An 18,509-nucleotide genomic window follows, 5' to 3' on the forward strand; every position below is an offset into this window, starting at 1 on the left:
TGCTCCTGGGAATTTCATAACCACAGATGATCGACCATATCTACTACCTCTGTTACGAAAACAAACATAGCATCCAAGAAGTAGTAATTTGAAGACGTCTACATGGAATCCATCAGAATTCACAAAGTTACTTGCTACTACCAAAGAAGCACCGTAAAGAAAACACTAGCCTCCCCAAGCCATCATTAGATGGAACAATAAACGGAACAACAATAACAATCATAACACCTACAATAAGAGAAAACATTACTAGAACCTTGCAGGTTCAGTTCACTGTTACACAAATCAAGTTAGAGCAACTAGAAGCCCACTTAATCATCAGATTGCATGTCCTCCCAGTCTGGCTAAACTATCTCCAGGCTAATACCTGATAGAACTATCAGCTCACTTGTTAGAACGGTAAGATAGTGTTAGGAGCAGCAGAGACAACAACCTTGATGCTACTCTGCAGGCAAGCATACATTAATATCAGGAGAATGCTTGCACTCTGAAGATTGCAAGCCAGGAGGCCATCCCATCATCTTGAAAGTACTGGGATTGGGGTTTGCTTGGTTGCTAATGCTATTTTCCACATCTCCATGGTCTTGCCCAGGTATAGTTGATGTCGGTGTCTCACAATCATCGTCGGGTGTTGCCTGAGATATGGGTCTTACAGATGTCAACACAGCAGTATTAGTCGGGAGTAAAGGCAACACCGTTTCCTGGTTAGATCTCCTTTTGTGCTCTTTGAAAGTATCAGGTATAAAACTCCCAACGACAACCTATTAAAGCATATGACTCAAAGATTAGCAGTACGTCAGTACGTATTACCATCCAATCATTGTAAAAATTAGCTATAGTTATATCAAATATTTATACCAAAGGCATTTTCTAGGTTCTACTGCCAAAACTGAGAGTTTAACAAAATCAACAGTTACATACCACTTCCAGCGGACAGTATAATGATTGTATGCCATCATTCTGGAACTGGCTTAATCGTTGGTCGACTAGAAATGTGCGTACAAAAAGAATTCCTAATTTCTGATACAGTTTCATCATTCAATAGTCGCCACTAGTAAAATTACTGTGGACAGTTATGCAAAATAGAAGCTTGTTCATTTCATGTGAGTTGGAATCTTACCAAGGTGACTCCAAGGCTTATTAATTTGAACTCTTTTTGATAGACTCACTGATTTGCAGAGTTTAATTATACACAAGACGCATGCAATTACATGATAGATAGCCTGACTGATATGCAACAGGTCAACTTGATCTAATAAGCAAAGCTTAAGCCAAGGGGAAAAATTAATAGCCAAAAAAAAGTATATTTTGCTGATACCTGAATTGGGCTAGCAGCAAGCAACAATCCAGCAACTCCTCCACCGACAACACGGCCATCTGGTCCAGCCAGCGAGACACTTATCCCACCCGTTCTACTGCGTACACCGCCATTCTCCGTGATTGAGAAGGATCCAGATAATGATAGAATCTCAAAACGCCCCTGCATTAAGAAGATATGAATACTAAGACATCAATATCTGGCATGCACGCTCATGAAAGATCAAATTAAATGGAGTATTTGAACAAATAAAATAAATAATAACAGAAGTTCTCGATCATGTATCCTCTTATAAATATCCTATTGACACATTGAAGACACTACTAGTAACTTATCATACCACCCACAACGATGGATTCTATCTGATTATAGCTCCTTAAAGATAAAAAACCTATAGATCTGGAAGGTAGATCTTCCTAACAAGTAACAACCATTTGGCTTCTAGGTTTCATGGCTCCCTTGATCTTCTTTATGATCCCTATTTCTGTATATAAGGATTGCTGATTGATATACTCAAAAGATTTTGCATTTCATCAGGCCTCTGAGATCTCCTAAGAATCACACATTAAATGAAATATGTGATTGTTCGAAATTCCAACCGTACTTTTAATCAGGGCATATCATAATATACTTCTTTCCCTGTTCCCATTGCATTATGATTCTAGCAATCTCATGCGATTTCTCCCGAGAAAAGTTCCAACACCCAAGTTATTTCTCGTTAGCTACATGAACATAGTTTATACGTTACAGAACAATAATAACTTATTTATAGTTGCTTCATAGAATTCTATAAAATACATGCACAATCTTCTAAGAGATCCCATTTGAAGGTTGAAAGTAAGCTGCTAAAAGGAAAGATTCAGAGTAATGCTGTAAAAATCTGTGACCCTTTGGAAACTAAAATAGCTCGACTATTGCTGTTCCTAGCTTGGTTCATCGGGCCGTGAAAAAGGAAAAAACCAAAGACTGAGAATTAAGTAAAGATGAAACTAAGCGAGAAATTAATGTGATCAACATGCAAAGAGGTATGCCATTAGACAATAAACATTACTTAAGGAGGAAAAGAGAAACGATTGCAGCTCATGCCTCGTAAGTCAAGGTGCCACCAGAAGAACCTGGCTGGCGCAGAGTGACGTTCGAAATAGCCCCATTTGCAGAGAGAATGCAAATAGCTCGTGGGCCCTTCTGGGAGAATGACAATATTCGCGCAGCAACATCCTAGTGGTTCCATAAAAAATATACAAACAACAATTAGTATTTAGTACTCCTCGATCAAGTTCACGCTAGATTGAGATGAAATGGGGGTGGGGATCCAAGGTACAGAAGTAGGAGAGAGTAAACAGTCATCAGCAACGTGGTAACTAGGTCGGCGCGTTACCTCCCCTGTAGCTATGGTCACAACATGCGGTGTGAAGTTCCCTCCAGCAGAGAATGCAAACCAACCCCCTTCACAAGCACAAATTTAAAAAAAAAAATTCAGATGAGAAAAAAGATAGAAGAACCACTAACAAAAGACTGGGAGGAAAAAAAAACTCAATTTTGAAATATAAAGACCAGAAGATTTCCCATGTTTCCTTGGGGAACAGCTCGAAAAAGGAAAACAGTGGGCAACACAAGTTTCTTCACAAGGAACTTACAAAAGGCCTGTATCCAAATAAGAGGAGATGAGCTGTTACCACATTGAATAAAGTAGGCAACTCTGCCAACAATTAAAGCTCAAATTGGCACGAGTTGCTCGTGATAATCAAATTGTGATAAACTAAAGCCAAGGAAGATACAAATTTTGAAGAAGAAATACGCCTTTTTTCTTCATAAGAAAGAAAGAAGAAAGAAAGAAAGAAAGAAAGAAAGAAAGAGATGGACTCTCCTGTTTAATATCAGGTAAATTGAAATCTAAAGTACAAAGAAAGGGAATAACAAAGATGGTCGGGGGAGAAGTGGAAGAAGAGGAACTAACCGAGAGCAGCGAGGAGCTGGCGTCTGCCGGAGCCAGGTGGCCGCCCTCTACCCCGTTTGGCGGAGAAGTCAGAGGAGGAAAGTGGAGAGAACGTATCTGGAGACAGCACAAGACCCATTCCGTCATACTTTTTCGGCCTTCCCCGCTTCTTTCTTGCCGGATCCTCGCCGCTGCCGCTTCCCGTGCCCATTCCCATGCTCGAGACATCCGGTGGCGCTCCAGTTTCGCTCACAAAACCGACCTGTCCAGCTGGTGGGGATGGGGTGGGGGACGGAGAAGGCGATGGAGTCGAGGACGGGGACTCCTTCGCTCTTCCTCCGCCTCCCCCCTCTCCGGCTTCACCTGCTTCAACTCGAACTCTGCCTACGCCTTCAGACCCCGATACCATCATCATACTCTCTCTTTCTTCCATGCAAACAGATGCAAAAGAGAGAACTCAAAACAAATAGCTCCTTTCCTATGAAAAACTAGCAACAAGAGAGAGAGAGAGAGAGAGAGAGAGAGAGAGAGAGAGAGAGAGAGAGAGAGAGATGTTGTTTTTGAAAGAAATGGTGCCCGCCGCCACGGAAGAGCGGGGAAAGAAGTAAGCTTGGGTGCGCTTGGACCCTCTCTCTCACTTTTTTTTTTATATTTTTTTAACCCCTCCTGCGCTTTGTTAAGCTATGACTACGAGCAACTAGCAGCAGTAACACGAGACAATTACAAAGAAAGAGCGGGTTACTTTTTTCATTTCCTGTTCATCACACTCCCCACTTCTTCTCCCTTCCCCTCCTCTACCAAGTTACCAACTTATCCCCGTTATTATCTTCCACACGCATAGCATATTCGCTGATGAATATGGTAAACTGTACAAAAAACTATTCCAGAGGATAACTAAAAGGTAAGGTATACACGTGATGCCGATGATGATGCGTTTGTACGCATCTTTAACAATCCGCTTGATTAGGTGGAATTACAATTAAAATAAAAAAGGCGAACCAAGGGAGGTTATTTATTACCGAGTAGTGACAAAGAAAGTCATATATATATATATATATATATATATATATATATATGAAGGAAAAGAAGGGGTAAAAGATTGCGTAAACGCATTTATAAGGTGGAATGTATTAATGGGCTGGCATTATGATAAACGTACTAATCTTCTCTTTGCTCTTTTGAAATTTAAAAATGTTATAGTAAAGTCGTTCAACAAAAACATTGAAGCTATACATAATTATCATTATCTCCTCCTCTTGTTTTCTTCCTTTATTTGTTTAACAACATACTCTGTAGTAGGTGGATTTAGAGAGGACTCTCTCCCTCTCTCTCTCCCTCTCCCTCTCCGCACTCCAAACACACAAGTAAGCTCCGTTTCTTGCTGACGTCCTGTGCCTTAAAAGATTTTCAGATCCGGGTTCAGAAATTTTTTGAGATCCGCTGGTGAGCGAGCATTAAATCCTCTCGCCCAAGAATAGGCTATTATTATATGAGTGTGGTGATGATGAATGGAATATGATGATAATTTATTGGGTCATTATTGCAGCGGGAAACGTACCACACACACAAGCAGGGGCGTTGCCGTAATTATAACGCGACTAAAATATAAGGCAGTTTTGTTTCGCTCGAAATAAAAAAAAGATAAATTAATTTTTTTTAAAAAAAACAGAGGCGGTTTTGGGAAAGCGAAACCAAAAAATTAAAAAAAAAAAGAAGCGGAAGAAATTAAGATAAAATAGAAGATATAAAAATATGAATTGGGGAAGAGGCCGGATTAATCAAAGTCAGTCAACCGTCTCTGCGCTGTAAAAGCCAAAACACTCTTAAACAAATATTGGTAAACAAATTGTACCAACCCGTCCTACTCATTTATACAATTGAGTCCTATGGGCTACAAATCCCAAAGCCTCCTCCGTTTCTGAAGCCAAACGAAATCTGAGCGTCCGACGCCACTTACCACCAGCCATTAACGAGTAACGATTATATATATATATATATATATATATATATATATATAGAGAGAGAGAGAGAGAGAGAGAGAGAGAGAGAGAGAGAGAGAGAGAGAGAGAGAGAGAGTAGAGAGAGAGAGACCTATAGTCGTCTCTATGAGGTGAAAAAGCAACCTGACCGTCATTTCTGGATAAACAGATTTACCCTCTATTATTAGTAATAATTGTGAACCCTTCTCAAATTAAATTCAAACTGTGTGTGAAATTAATTACTATCATATCATAACCGTGAGAGGACTGAGGATAGTAGACATTTCGTGGGTAACTTCGACCGATATGATTGAAACTCGCGTGGACGTACGTATGTCCCATGTCTTGAAAGCTGACTAAAGAAAAAATAAATAAACGTACATATTGGACCTTAAACCATCCAAAAATGTTCCTAGCTCATGGGATTCACCCTTTACCGTGCTGGTGGTCCGGTCCATTTGGCCTTGGACACGTCAGCTGGCTAAGACGATACCTTTTCAAACATGAGAATGAAGCATCAATTTCTCATGACCTGACTTGACCTCTTATCCTTTTAGGACAGGCATGTAGCATTAAAAAAAAAAAATCCCCAGCAATCTCCACGCAGATAGGGTATGACTGTATATTTGAAATAGTACTATTCATTCTATGCAACCATGAAACAAGATAATAAGGCTCAAAATCAATCAATCTTTATTTATTTCAGTCATTGACTAGTGATTTTATGCTTATCCTTGCAGTCACTATGGTAGCGTCAGTATGGGTGCAATCGAAGCCATATACTTCTCACAGCATGAAAGAAGACAAAAGCAAAAGTAAACTTTCTTTTCTTTTCTTTCCCCCTTCTTTTTTATGGAGAAAAAGTTAATATCCAATCCATAGACTAGAGATAAGAGATAAATATCAGTAACATATGACAAAGCTACTGGAGGCCCGAAGCCTAAGCTTTCCGTATACAGCTCGAATGCACTGTACGTATGCGATATTTTATTTATCCCAATTCGATCGCTCGCAATAATTAAAATTTTCAGGTAATTACGAATATGCCAATTCCCATGCAAGGCGTACTCCTCCCTCTGTGAAAAGTGACAAGAGATGGTTAAGAAAGAAGTTTTTAGCAGTAAAGACCCAGAAGCTTTGACAGCAGGAATCATCGTAGCTAGCTAGAGATTTCCAGGGGCCTGAGGTCGAGCCCATTCTTGGACTCTTCTCCTACCGTCCGTCCTACGTGGCTGGCCTTTTTGAACTCCTGGAGGACCCATTTATTTACTGATTAATTATCGAATTGATACGAGGTCATGTGCCCAGCAGCTGGTCCTCCCTCCACAACAACACCACCACCACCACCACCACCACCACAGCTATATATACGTACTGTGAACAGAAAGGAGGAAGGAGGAAGGAGGAAGGTATCACGTTCCAAGCACTCACTCCCCTACTTTTTCCGCTTTATGCTTTGGTCTCTCCTCAGTCCTCCCTCAAAAGAGGCACGCGGTTTTGTAACGAATGCTCGGTAAAAATAAATGGTAGCCACACAAAAAGCAAAAAGGAGATTTATCGATATCATATCACTTCTTATTGAGAAGTTAGGCAGATAAACCATTAAACTATTCTACACATGGAGGATTCCCTTACGATAATCATGTGACCCCATAACATGTCTCCCCATGGTTATCATTTCCCTATTGAATACCGACAGCAACAAAAGAAAAGAAAAGAAAAGAAAAAAAATATAATGAATACTTTTACTACCGAATTATGTGTAGTAGGACTACGCAACTTCAAAGGCTCTACGAGGAGGTTGATGTTTCCTTCTCCATCACAAAAGTGATGCCGTCCAAAACAACCCTCCATTCCGTTTAGCAACATCATAAGAAAAGAGGGGGGGAAGAGAGATGATAACAACCAGACAACCAAAAGATGAAATAACTCTATATCTGGTAGTCAAAATCAAATAGACGGACCACAATAAAGTCCCTTCACCGAAAACAGTTCAACTACGCATTTACTAAGCCAAACATTCAAGATAATTTAGGATAATGTATTGTTTGCTAAATTGTACTTGCATTAAGAGCATTCATATCAAATACCAACTACACCTTTTCCAGGATTAAAATAGTGTTTGGCACTTCCAATAAAGCTTTGATGGGGGAGACATGATTGTATAATAATCTACAAAGTGAGCATTCTCATGTTAGATTCTTGCAGGGCTTCTTGTAGAAATAAAACAAAAGTGAAGAAAGGGAGAATTCAAACATCGTTCAGTTTTCTACTCCTTTTAATATCACAAACGATAAAGAGAAAAACAAAGCCCAAAAATAAAGCTGCAATGTGATAATTAAAGTTGAGAACAGGACACCGAATCCAGACCTATGGGCAATTCTTTTCTAACCTTCACCACTTTTTGAGTGATTATTTAATACTAATCAACCTCGAAACCTCCTGCACAACTGTAGCTCCAAGAATTTTCAACAAATTGTTTTCCGGGCAATTGTTGAAACTTCCACAAATTGCCACTAATTTGCCTAGTTGATAATAAAGAAGTAAGAAATACAGTTCAGATATCCAATTAATTTTGGTATCATATATGACCTTATGAATCAGGTTTAGGAGAATCAGGTTTAGGAGAAACATCCAAGTAATGGTTGTACATCCTCCACCAATTCTCCGATGCCTCCTCAACCGTTCGATATGTCCAGAGATGTGGCTTAGCCTTCTCTCGAGCTTCTAGAATCTCCTGCAATACGTGCAGATTGAGAGAGCTATATTGCACCTTGTAGAGAGAACTCAGAAAATGAAGAGCACTGCACTGATTTACAACGGGATATCTTTGTTGGGTACATAAATCCTCATAATCACAACAAGGACTTAGAAATACACAAGCTTTAATAAGTGCAGGTTGAGAGAGCTATTTTGCAGCAAGTAGAGAGAAGTTAGAACAGAAAGCAGCATACTAAGTACATAGAAGTAAAGAAAGACTCATAATCATGGTGGTTAGATGAGATGGAGTGGTTTTCAATTATGACGAGCAGTTAGAAATGCCAACACATAAGGGCTTTGCCCCATAATTCACTAAGATAAGTTCATTGAAAATCCACTAAGATGAAAATTCTCACTCTTCTATGTTTTTGCAGAAGTTTGCTGTAACTCCAAGTTTGCATTTTGTGCATGCCCAGTAGAATTTCTGATATATATTTGTAAACTCTAATTCTAGCACAATCAATTGATTGCCTGGACAAACTACTTCTGCAAGCATATGCCATTTATTGATGCCTTAAAAGTTCAAATCAGGTTCTCACATCATGCGACAGTGAAAACACACTGGCATAAGAATGTGTTTCCTCTATTGGTGCAAGGAAGTTTGCTAGGATTAATCAGATTTGGAACTTAGCTTTGTGGTCTAACATTTTTAGTTTTTTACCCAATAATGGGCAAAGCAATGTGAAGGGTTCAACTGGCATCTCCTTATAAACCAAGCCAGATGGGCCATAAATTTAATGGGTTAGATCAAGTACATTTGTTTACTCAGTAGTCAGTTCTAACTTCTAACTTTTGATATCAATAAATGGTACACTCAGTTCAGGTATCAATTCATAACTAGCTCTAACCAAGGGTCAAAAACTTGAAAGGTTGGACCTTGTAAGGGTCCACTGCCACATTGTCAAGTCAATCCCTATAAACTTAAAGTACAGGTTACATGCTGATAAACCTGTATTTGGATTTATTCAGGTCTTGCCAACTCAACTAGTTGCTTATTATTAATATAAAGCAGCATTATCAAGGATGGTCAACTAACAGCATAATCATTTCAGTGCTTGAATGCTTTTCAACCCATAACATTGCTCTTTTTCAATGATATCTTAAAACCACCATACTTACTACTTTATAAGCTACATGCTTACTCTTTCTCTACTAAACTTTCTAACATACTTCTAACATTCACCAAAACTACGCTATACAAAGATGCATCTCATTTCATATGCTTGTCTCTTGCTATGGTAGGATATATCCATCAAGAAGGGCAGCAGAAGATTAATTTAAATTGAATATGATGCTATCATCAATTGGCTCAACTCCTTATATAGTCAAAAAATTGATGTGAGAGTAGGGTGATTTAGCCAAAACAATCCCTAGCAGCAGTGCCCATAAATAGTTTAAAGGCCATTGTAATATTTGTTTTGATGATCCTAGATAATCCTTCTATACAAGAAAATCTAACCAAATTTCTCTATAATTTTAGTTCTAGCTGCCTAGTAGTCAGCTACTAGATAAGGATCCTAGATAATCCTTGAACTTTAACCTCAGACTTTTTAAGCTTCACTCAAGGACAAACTAGGCAGTCTGGGATCCTTCATTGAAAGCCTTGCATCAGCAAGACTTGATCAAGCATTATCACATTTACCGGTTAGAGATCTTTTAAGAACATACAAAAAGTTGTCAATGAGAAGGATCTAATTAACTCCTGAAGCCATACAACAGCAGTCTAATTCAATCACGAAAAATAAGAATGGCAACTGTAAGGCATGGTTAGATCAGTAAAATATCCAGGGAAATGATTATCAGCTAATAGAAGCAATACTACAAAACATGAATATCCAGGGAAATGATTAGCAACTGTAAGCATGATTAGTTCTGTAAAATGTCCAGGGAACTGATTATCCGCTAATAGAACTCATGCTACCAAACATGAATATCCAGGGAAATGATTATCAACTGTAAATGTGATTAGCTCTGTAAAATATCCAGGGAAATGGTTACCAGCTAATAGGAGTTATGCTACCAAACATGAATAGGGGTTTTATGAAACCAGTTTTGCATGATCTCCGCTACATTTGTTCCCAGCCATATTGTCAAGGACAGCCAAACACAATAATGAAATTGTGGAAGATGTATTTCATAGCACCAAGTAAATCCACTATAAAGCCTAACCTGAACCTCAGAAGACCTTTTGGTTTTCAGACTCAAACAATCAAATAGTGCATTCCACTTTCCAAAACAATTGTCAAATTCTCCATATCTGTAATATTGTTGCATCTGATGAAATGGAGCTGCCATATATTGAGATACGGAGAGTATCAGTTTATGCTATAGTTCCACTCAACATAATACAACAAAACTCAAACTAGACTAATAAATATATGGCAAGTTGAATTAATAGTCAATTCTATCCTGTATAAAATACAATAACTTTTAACGAAATTAAGATATTAGAAAAGTTTCAACTGCCTATTCCTGTATTTTCAGTACCCAAAATTTCAATGTCAAATCAATAGAAAGATGGATATGGATAAATGCGAGAAGAATCTATAGTAATTGTCAAATTCCTGATACCTGTTACATTGTAGCATCAGTAGTGATAATAATACTTTCAACTTCCTGATCACATAGTAGTCCGCCAAATCACAATCACATATACTATTACAGAATTGTAGAATCTAGATATTTGTTATTCCTTTATTATGCTAAATGAACAAGCATTAAGGAGAGAAATCAAGCGATCCAACATAAATATGAGAACCACAAACATTAAAAAAAAAATTCTGACCTTTGGACAGTTATTTCTTACTGAAAGAGAAAACGGAAACGATATTAATGAAGTAACATTTACTGTCTATAACGCAACTCTAATCTACTCATCACCTTGACTCTTTTGTCGAGTTATAGCAACGGAAATGCTTGGATTTTAAGTAGCATGAGAAATGCGATCTTTATTCCTTAATAAGGTCCCATTCTCATAAAGATAAACTTTTACCAGTCTATAGGAAGTTAATTATGATGTAACCTCCAGCAACTAGTAGATGGTTTACAAACATGAGATTTAGTTTTAGGGGGGCTAATGGAGCAAAAGTCACAGATAAAAGAGCACATATTTCTCGGGGCAGCTGCCACTAGTAAATACCGATCCTCAAAAATCTATATCATGACGTGCAAAGGAAATTATGTATCTTTAATGGCAAGATAAAGACGTACTAGATGGCAAAAGCAAGTTTTCTTACAGGTCATTTGGAAAGATGTAAACTCTTCATCTTGCCTCGAGTGTTGTACACATACAAGCTAATTAATGTCCTAAACTCTTACTATTTGGAATATAGATCTTAATTTTGTGCGCAGCTATCTATTATTTGAAGTTAAGTTTCAGTTTAGCTCATTAGCTAGATTGAAACTGAATCTATCTTTCAGTTGAAATCCAGAACTACAGCTAGACTCTTTTAGATCTGAATTTAGCGCACGAAGATCATCACCATTGCGCACCGTCTAAAATTTCAATTTCGAATTCGAGAAGAAAAATAATGGAGCAAGAAGAGAGAGGACGGACAGTAGCAGAACCAAAGAGCATCGAAGCATTTGGTGCAGGACAGCCGCGAGGAGCTGCTGTTGGTGGGAGATGCCTTTTCCTTTGTAGTTGGATCCATGTATCAAGGGCTCAGACAAGGGGAAGAAAGAAGAGGCGAAAGGAAGCAGCAGTGAGATCAGAGAGCTCGAGTGAACGGCTCTAAATGGACGATGGGATTATGGGAATGGTCAATGGGTTAGGCTCAGATAAGGCCTGAAAATAAAAGCCAGGCCTGCAAGAAAGGCCCTACCCAGAGAGACGGACAGACAAGACAGACAGACAAACCATGGGTAGGTTTTGCCTAGGAGCAGGAGCTTGATCAACTAAGCCCACACCAAGCTTGTTAATGGGCCCAAGGCCAGATGACCCAGTCCAAGCTCGTCAAAAGAACTAATTATTTTGGATTTATTTTTGTTTCGATAAAGTAAAATTTAAAATACAAATACGGCATATCTCTACCTGTATGATATGCTCTCGATATATTTTACGTTGCTATGTGCCTATGCACCATTCTGAACAACTAGTTCCCGATTTCCAGCTGCGACAAATCATGAGGTAAATCAATACAGATCCGTCCAACGAGGGAACACCATTGAAAATATGAAAAGGTTAAAAACACGAGGGAAGATTCGACTAAACATGCTCTCCTTCCTTCTCCCATGTGAAAAAAATAACACAAACAATGCCTTGTTAACTAGTTGTTATCCCCGAATATGTTCTCTCCCAGTATTATAAATGTTTCAAAACGATTTTAAGATTGATAGTAGCCAGTCGCTGTCGTCTTCTATCTGTCCCAACATGTCGTCGGCCGACCCCGACCGCACTCAAAGGTGCGCCGCGTCATGCTACTAATTGACCTCCTATCGATGATGTCTATTTATTTATCTTTCTCTACCTCGTCCGGTCTCTCTACAGTCTTCTGCCCGCATCACCAACGGATATAATTATTGTTATACTAGCAACAAGTCTAATATTGCTGCTGTGCTGCGGCGCCTCCCCCTCCCCCTTCCTTTTTTCTGAACTTCGACATGACTGATCGATAGAGGTGAATGGATTAGCTGCCAACCTATTTACCACCGTCATCTGCTTCCTCCCTTTCTTCTACCGGATGCTCATACACGGCTGAGGCCCCCCCCCCCCCCGCCTCCAAATTCGTCGAGATCTGGCATAAAATTAGGGTCTTCAAATCAAAATCCATGAGGAATCTGAATTCAGAGTCGTGGTTTGGTCGCGTGGGGCTGACGCGTGGGAACGCGGAAAGGGTGACCATCGGGGTGCTGGCCTTTGAGATAGCGAGCCTCCTGTCCAAGACCGCACACCTTTGGCACTCCCTCGACGACGACCACATCGTCAGACTCAGGGACGAGGTCCTGCGTCTCGAGGGAGTCAGGAAGCTCGTCTCCGACGACGACGACTTCCTCCTTGGTCTCGCTCTCGCCGAGATGACCCACTCCGTCGGCCTCTTGTCCCGCTCCGTCGCGAGGCTGGGGAAGCGGTGCTCCGACCCCCTGCTGCAGCAGTTCGACCTCCTCTTCGCTGATCTGATCAAGAACGACGCCGATCCGTATGGCCTCCGGTACGCTGCCGGGAAGAAGATGGAGCGCAAGGTCAAGAAGATGGAGCGGTTGGTCGCGGCCACCTCCAACCTTTACCAGGAACTGGAGGTGCTTGGGGAGCTGGAGCAGGCACTGAGGAGGCCGCAGGCGAGCACCGAATTCCGTCAGAAAGTTGTTTGGCAGCGGCAGGAGGTCAAGTACCTGCGAGGCCTCTCTTTGTGGAACCGCACCCACGATTACACCGTCCGCCTCCTAGGTAGATCCCTCTTCACGATCGTGGCCAGGATCAAGACCGTCTTCGGCTTCGAACAGAGTGAAGCCGCTGAATTAGCCCGTGGCCGGCTCACTCGCAGCTACTCCACTGGGCTGATGCACTCCTCTGTTCATCCGTCCGACATCCAGAGGTTCTCTTCCGGTCCTCTCAAGATGTCAGGTGGGAGATCCAGACCGATTACTGCCAGCGGAGACGTTCCTCGCAGTCGTCTGCCTCCTTCTGGAAAGAAGAAGGAGAATTTGAAAACCAAGTGGCCTGTTAGTGGAATGCCGTTCAAGGGGTGTATGGTCCGCGGAACTGAGTCTCCAGTCCTACAGAGCTGCATACTATTAGACAGCGGCATCCAAAGGTCAGACGAGGTGCAGGTGGATGTTGTTGAGGTAGAAGACGCTTGCACTGAAAGTCTTCAATTTGGTGGCAGCATTTCGAACATGAAGCTCTCCCTCTCCATGTTTGCGTCGAAGAGTAAGTTTTTAAACGCGCCGCCTTCAACGTTGGGTGCTGCAGCTTTGCCTCTGCATTATGCGAATGTGATAATCGTAATCGAGAAGCTTGTGATGTCTCCCCATCTGATCGGTCTGGATGCAAGAGATGATTTGTACGATATGCTGCCTACCAGTATAAGAGCAGCTCTGAGGGCGAGATTGAAGTCCTATGCTAAAAATTTGGCCTCATCTGTCTATGATCCTGCTCTGGCAGCAGAATGGACGGAGGCCATAACAAGGATCTTAGAGTGGTTGGCTCCGCTTGCTCATAACATGATTAGGTGGCAGTCCGAGCGGAATTTTGAGCAGCGGCAGCATGTTTCTTCCGGCACCAATATCCTACTGCTGCAGACCCTCTACTTTGCAAATCAATTGAAGACTGAAGCTGCGATAACTGAACTGCTTGTTGGCCTGAACTATTTATGGAGATATGGAAGGGAACTCAGTGCAAATGCCACACTAGAGTGCGTTAGCAGCAGAAACTTTGATGATTCTGTGGATTCCAGACTATGACATATACATTTGACCTACAATTGATTGCGTTAACATTGGGCAGTGGAATCAGTATATATATATATATATATATATTTTTCAAGCTTCTTTCACCACGCAGTAGGTAGTAGATCTTGTTGAGTTGATCAAAATGGTGGTGGATGACACGTTTTGAAGTCTGTTCATTGGATACATTCCTGGTGCTTTTCATTCATTTTTAACCATTATCTAAAACAAACAGCAGTTCTCAAGTTCTGCTCACTCGATCTACTTGGGGGTTTGCCAAACGTTCCTCACCTGATCAATGTTCTTGTCTCTCCTACTTAAACAATTTGTAAGAGTTTACTAAGGTTTGAGTCCTAAAGAAGGAAATGAATGTAACACATACTTCTTCTCAGAATCTCCTGAATTGGGTCAGCTTACCATTCGGTGCAGGCTATCAAAGCCTTGTCTAAATAGCGTCCTCTCACTACCTTATGGTTCATGCTTTCCTGGTGTTACTTCCTTTTCCCATTCCTTGTGATATAAAGCACGAGAAGAGCAAACTAGCAGAAGCAGCGGATAAGTTTGTCCTGCGATCAATTAACGTTGTTGCAAGTTCCCATCTTAATAACTTCCGGTTGTTTCTTTGTAGTAGAAATATTCGGCGCAGTATCCAGTGCATTCTGTATTGTTTCAAGCAGATTGTTAGTCCTCCATGTCGTCAGTACGGAACAACATTCCTGAGAGGATATGTAGAAAAAAGGATCTTCAAAACATGAATGACTGACCTATTGGCCGGTATGCACACTGTGTATGGAGTTGCGGGAGGGAATTTTAAGTAAAAGTGATGCCGGATAGTGTCAGCAGCGGGTCCTTAATTGTTTGCTGATATATAATTTTCAACCGCATTGATTATTAAATGATGAGAATAACAATCATTTTGGCCAAGAATGCGTGGCATTAATGCAAAAGACAAATCAGATCAGTGCTTCACCCAGTGAGCAATACGTTGATCCTGCAGGTTGGTCCAGCATGAACGACACCCAAACTTTCAGAATCCGTGAATCAGAGATGCTCGAATATATATATATATATTTGTTCCGCTGACTCCATTTAGTAGGCCTAGTACTTGTTTCTTGTTTCAGTGTTGTGCACTGGAAAGAAAGCATTTTAAGCACATGGTATTGTTTGGTATCTTATTCAGTAAAAAGTAGAAGTTGATTGGAGAAAATAGGTTTTGGTCCAAAACCTTGGTATATATGTAAGGTGCTCACCACGAGATAGATACAAATAAAAGAGATCAATAGTAATAAATAAAAACAAATTATAATATGCGCAAGCTAATATAAAGATCCCGACTGATTTAGATCAGTTTGATATTAACAAACTAAATAGGAGATAGAATCTTGCTAATAGCCATCGCCAAATGAACGGTGGTGGGTTCAATCACCCTGAATTTGGACTCAAATATTGAAATCGAGTGGAGTAAAGATCTTTGTAAAAATATATACACTTTGATCCGTAGACATACATCTCGATTAATAATCTTCTCCTCAATAAAATAATAATCAATCTTTATGTGTTCAACCCTGGCTTGAAACACGACACAGTATTAGATGCAAATACCATATGAATGTTTGTAAGAGCATTCAAAGAAAATATAACTGGGCCACTACCATAGCTAATGACTGATACTCCACCTCTGTGCATTATATTCAACATTCACAGCATATCCTGTTAATTGTTCGAGATATAAGCTTGTGAGTGAGATTTTGGTTCATGAATGTTTGAAACAATAGTGAAGGCGTGGGGAGGGAGGAGTTTAAGTTGTGAGATGAGATTGGAGATCAAACAATCTCACCTTTCCGGGCCTGATAGTTTGAAACAAAGACCAACAAGGTTTGCACGGCCGATTCGATTTACCAGGCTGTACAGGCCGAGGCCTTTTCTATCATATATCAAACCGAGACGGAGGCCTGAAAAATTCTGAGATTAGCTACTAGGCCACTAGGGTTTATTAACCGGTCTGGTTTGGGTTCGAGTGTGTGGCCATGGCGACTCGGTTCCTCCATCGATCCTTCCCTCATCGATCTCCTATTCTCCTCCTACGGCGCACCAACCAGACCGCGGCTTCTTCTCCTCCTCCGGCGAATCGGAGGTACCCTCCTCCGGCGCCGCATGAGTTCTCGAAGCCGTGCGGATACCTGGGGAGTTGGACGCCGACGAAGGAGCCCCGGGAGGCGGAGGCGAGGTTGGAGCGGCTTCGGCGAGACTATGCGAGGCAGGTGAAGCAGCTGCGGAAGGAGTACGCCTACGAGATGGAGATGCAGCGGATGGAGAAGCAGCGCAAGGATGACGCCCGCCGCGAGGCCGCCCGCCTCGCAAATGAGGAGAGGAAGGCGTCCAAGGCCGCCGCTGCGAAGACCCGCGCTGCCGAGCGCATGGTAGTGGAGGAGGAGTTCCGGCAAGCCCTTGTAAACCTCCTTCTATCTATCTTAGTCCGTGATGCTCTTTTTAATCGAATAACTAAGTTGGAACTTGTCAACCTGTTATAGATGGAAGAGATTTCCAGAGATTGACACCTAAAACCTTGACGTTGTTCTCTAGATACTTGGTCGATAGTTTGTCACTCAGGAATGATCGCCCCATTCACCACCCCTCTTACAGTCAAAATTAGGTTTGTGATCTCACCTTTCGCTTTAAAGAATTGGTGACTTCGCTTCCCACGAGATCTATCATTTCCTTTCTCACCTCTTCCATTTGGCAATTATCACACCATAAACCAGTTAAGAACTCTTCTATTTAGCTTGTAACAGAATCATTCCTGAATCACCGGACATCTGCAGCTCGGAATTGAGCTATTTAGATTACAGATGTCATTAGTTGCTTACCGTCGTAGAGAAATTGAGCTGGGTCCCTTTGCATTTATTTCTGTCACCTGAGATTTCTTCAATCCATACTGATCATGTGTCTTGACGAATGCCTGTAAACATATGTATTAGATTGTCTCGTGCTTTCTATTTTGGACTATGCGTTTAAATTCCTTCTTTTTATGCATTTAGATTCATTTGACATATTTTGCCTTTCCTACTTATCACAATCATTTGACAACAGTTAAAAGAAAGAGCTGAGAAATTGGAAAACTGGAAAGCGAAAGAGAAAATGAAGGAGGAGAAGAAGAACGGAAAGAAAGAGCTTTTGCGTCAGCAAAGTTCAATGTGGATTTCAGTGGAAAACTTGGAGAAGAGAGTACTGGAGGCAATAGTCGATACAACACCACTCTAGTTCAACTTGAAACTTCTGCTTCCCCTCTCGGCAGGTGTACTGTCTTCATCATACTTTCAACTCTAGCATATGAATTTCGATGTTGTTGCTACGTCATGCTTTGTTTTATTGTCTAAGCTGCATTGTAGACCTATATATCTTTGTATTTATATGCTTAATGAATATGTAGCTCTGAATCTCATGACAAAATTTGGATCAGTTTTGGCTTTATAATGTGTTTACTTGGAAGCCTAGTAATATCTTTTTAACATATTAATTTGTTTATTTACCTTAAGCTCTTTATTGATTGCTTTTAGGTAAAACTTACATAATTTGAGATGAAAAGGGACTTCTATTATTTTTTATGATACAACTCTTTGATTGACAAACCTTTTTTTTGTGTATAGAGAACTTACATACTGGAAGGCCTGAATCTTTTTTTCCGTCATTAGTGTATTTGCTTCATGTTAGTAAATTTAACGTGAGAAATTTGTGCTGCTTAACTTTTATTTTAGGGATTTCAACTACTTAGGATAGCATATTTTACTCACATCATCTCTTTGCGTTTTCGGATGGTTTTGCACCTTTCCTATGTAGGTGGCACAATGTTCGTGATGCTGCAAAATGTCAGTGATGGCTTCGGTTCAAATTTAGAAGCATACTGGATACCTCTAGTTTCTCATGAGTAGAACTGAATTTTCTGTTTTTTTTTCTTCTTTAGTTCAGGATTAATCAAGCTAATGATATGCTGATAGTGAAATATTGGATGATGTTAAACACTTGGCAGAACAGTTAATAAGGATGATCTTTTGGATTTCGTGTTGTACTCTATTGATATGCTGATAGTGAAATACAGCACCTTTTTATTTTTTATCCAAGCAGCACTTGA

General features: G+C 40.5%; 4 protein-coding genes across 5 annotated transcripts; 2 read left to right on the forward strand and 2 right to left on the reverse strand.

Annotated features, from left to right (window-relative positions):
• Nucleotides 1-154: 154 nt before the first annotated feature.
• On the reverse strand, nucleotides 155-4,047 carry LOC140801740 (AT-hook motif nuclear-localized protein 7-like). The gene is made up of 5 exons (XM_073157007.1): nucleotides 3,276-4,047; nucleotides 2,697-2,764; nucleotides 2,405-2,536; nucleotides 1,319-1,480; nucleotides 155-761 (listed from the first exon to the last, which is right to left on the reverse strand). The coding sequence occupies exons 1-5, from the start codon at nucleotides 3,685-3,687 to the stop codon at nucleotides 441-443; spliced, it is 1,095 nt and encodes a 364-aa protein (XP_073013108.1). The 5' UTR covers nucleotides 3,688-4,047; the 3' UTR covers nucleotides 155-440.
• A 3,432-nt stretch (nucleotides 4,048-7,479) lies between these two features.
• Nucleotides 7,480-11,742, reverse strand: LOC140802250 (uncharacterized protein C227.17c). The gene is made up of 3 exons (XM_073157710.1): nucleotides 11,550-11,742; nucleotides 10,163-10,281; nucleotides 7,480-7,970 (listed from the first exon to the last, which is right to left on the reverse strand). Exons 1-3 carry the CDS (start codon nucleotides 11,644-11,646, stop codon nucleotides 7,827-7,829), a joined length of 360 nt encoding a protein of 119 aa, XP_073013811.1. The 5' UTR covers nucleotides 11,647-11,742; the 3' UTR covers nucleotides 7,480-7,826.
• A 752-nt stretch (nucleotides 11,743-12,494) lies between these two features.
• Nucleotides 12,495-14,774, forward strand: LOC140802248 (protein PSK SIMULATOR 1). The gene has a single exon (XM_073157709.1). The coding sequence runs from the start codon at nucleotides 12,764-12,766 to the stop codon at nucleotides 14,393-14,395; it is 1,632 nt and encodes a 543-aa protein (XP_073013810.1). The 5' UTR covers nucleotides 12,495-12,763; the 3' UTR covers nucleotides 14,396-14,774.
• A 1,366-nt stretch (nucleotides 14,775-16,140) lies between these two features.
• On the forward strand, nucleotides 16,141-18,493 carry LOC140801767 (uncharacterized). 2 transcript variants are annotated; one of them, XM_073157044.1, is made up of 3 exons: nucleotides 16,141-16,830; nucleotides 17,471-17,675; nucleotides 18,218-18,493. In XM_073157044.1, exons 1-2 carry the CDS (start codon nucleotides 16,408-16,410, stop codon nucleotides 17,639-17,641), a joined length of 594 nt encoding a protein of 197 aa, XP_073013145.1. In that variant the 5' UTR covers nucleotides 16,141-16,407; the 3' UTR covers nucleotides 17,642-17,675; nucleotides 18,218-18,493. The 2 variants fall into 2 exon arrangements, with proteins under 2 accessions (XP_073013145.1, XP_073013146.1); XM_073157045.1 differs by lacking the exon at nucleotides 18,218-18,493 and having other exon boundaries at nucleotides 16,334-16,830; nucleotides 17,471-17,893.
• Nucleotides 18,494-18,509: the final 16 nt, after the last annotated feature.

This window comes from Typha latifolia, chromosome 15 (genome assembly GCF_019914945.1).
Source record: "Typha latifolia isolate L0001 chromosome 15, TyphaL0001v2, whole genome shotgun sequence".
Taxonomy (NCBI): domain Eukaryota; kingdom Viridiplantae; phylum Streptophyta; class Magnoliopsida; order Poales; family Typhaceae; genus Typha; species Typha latifolia.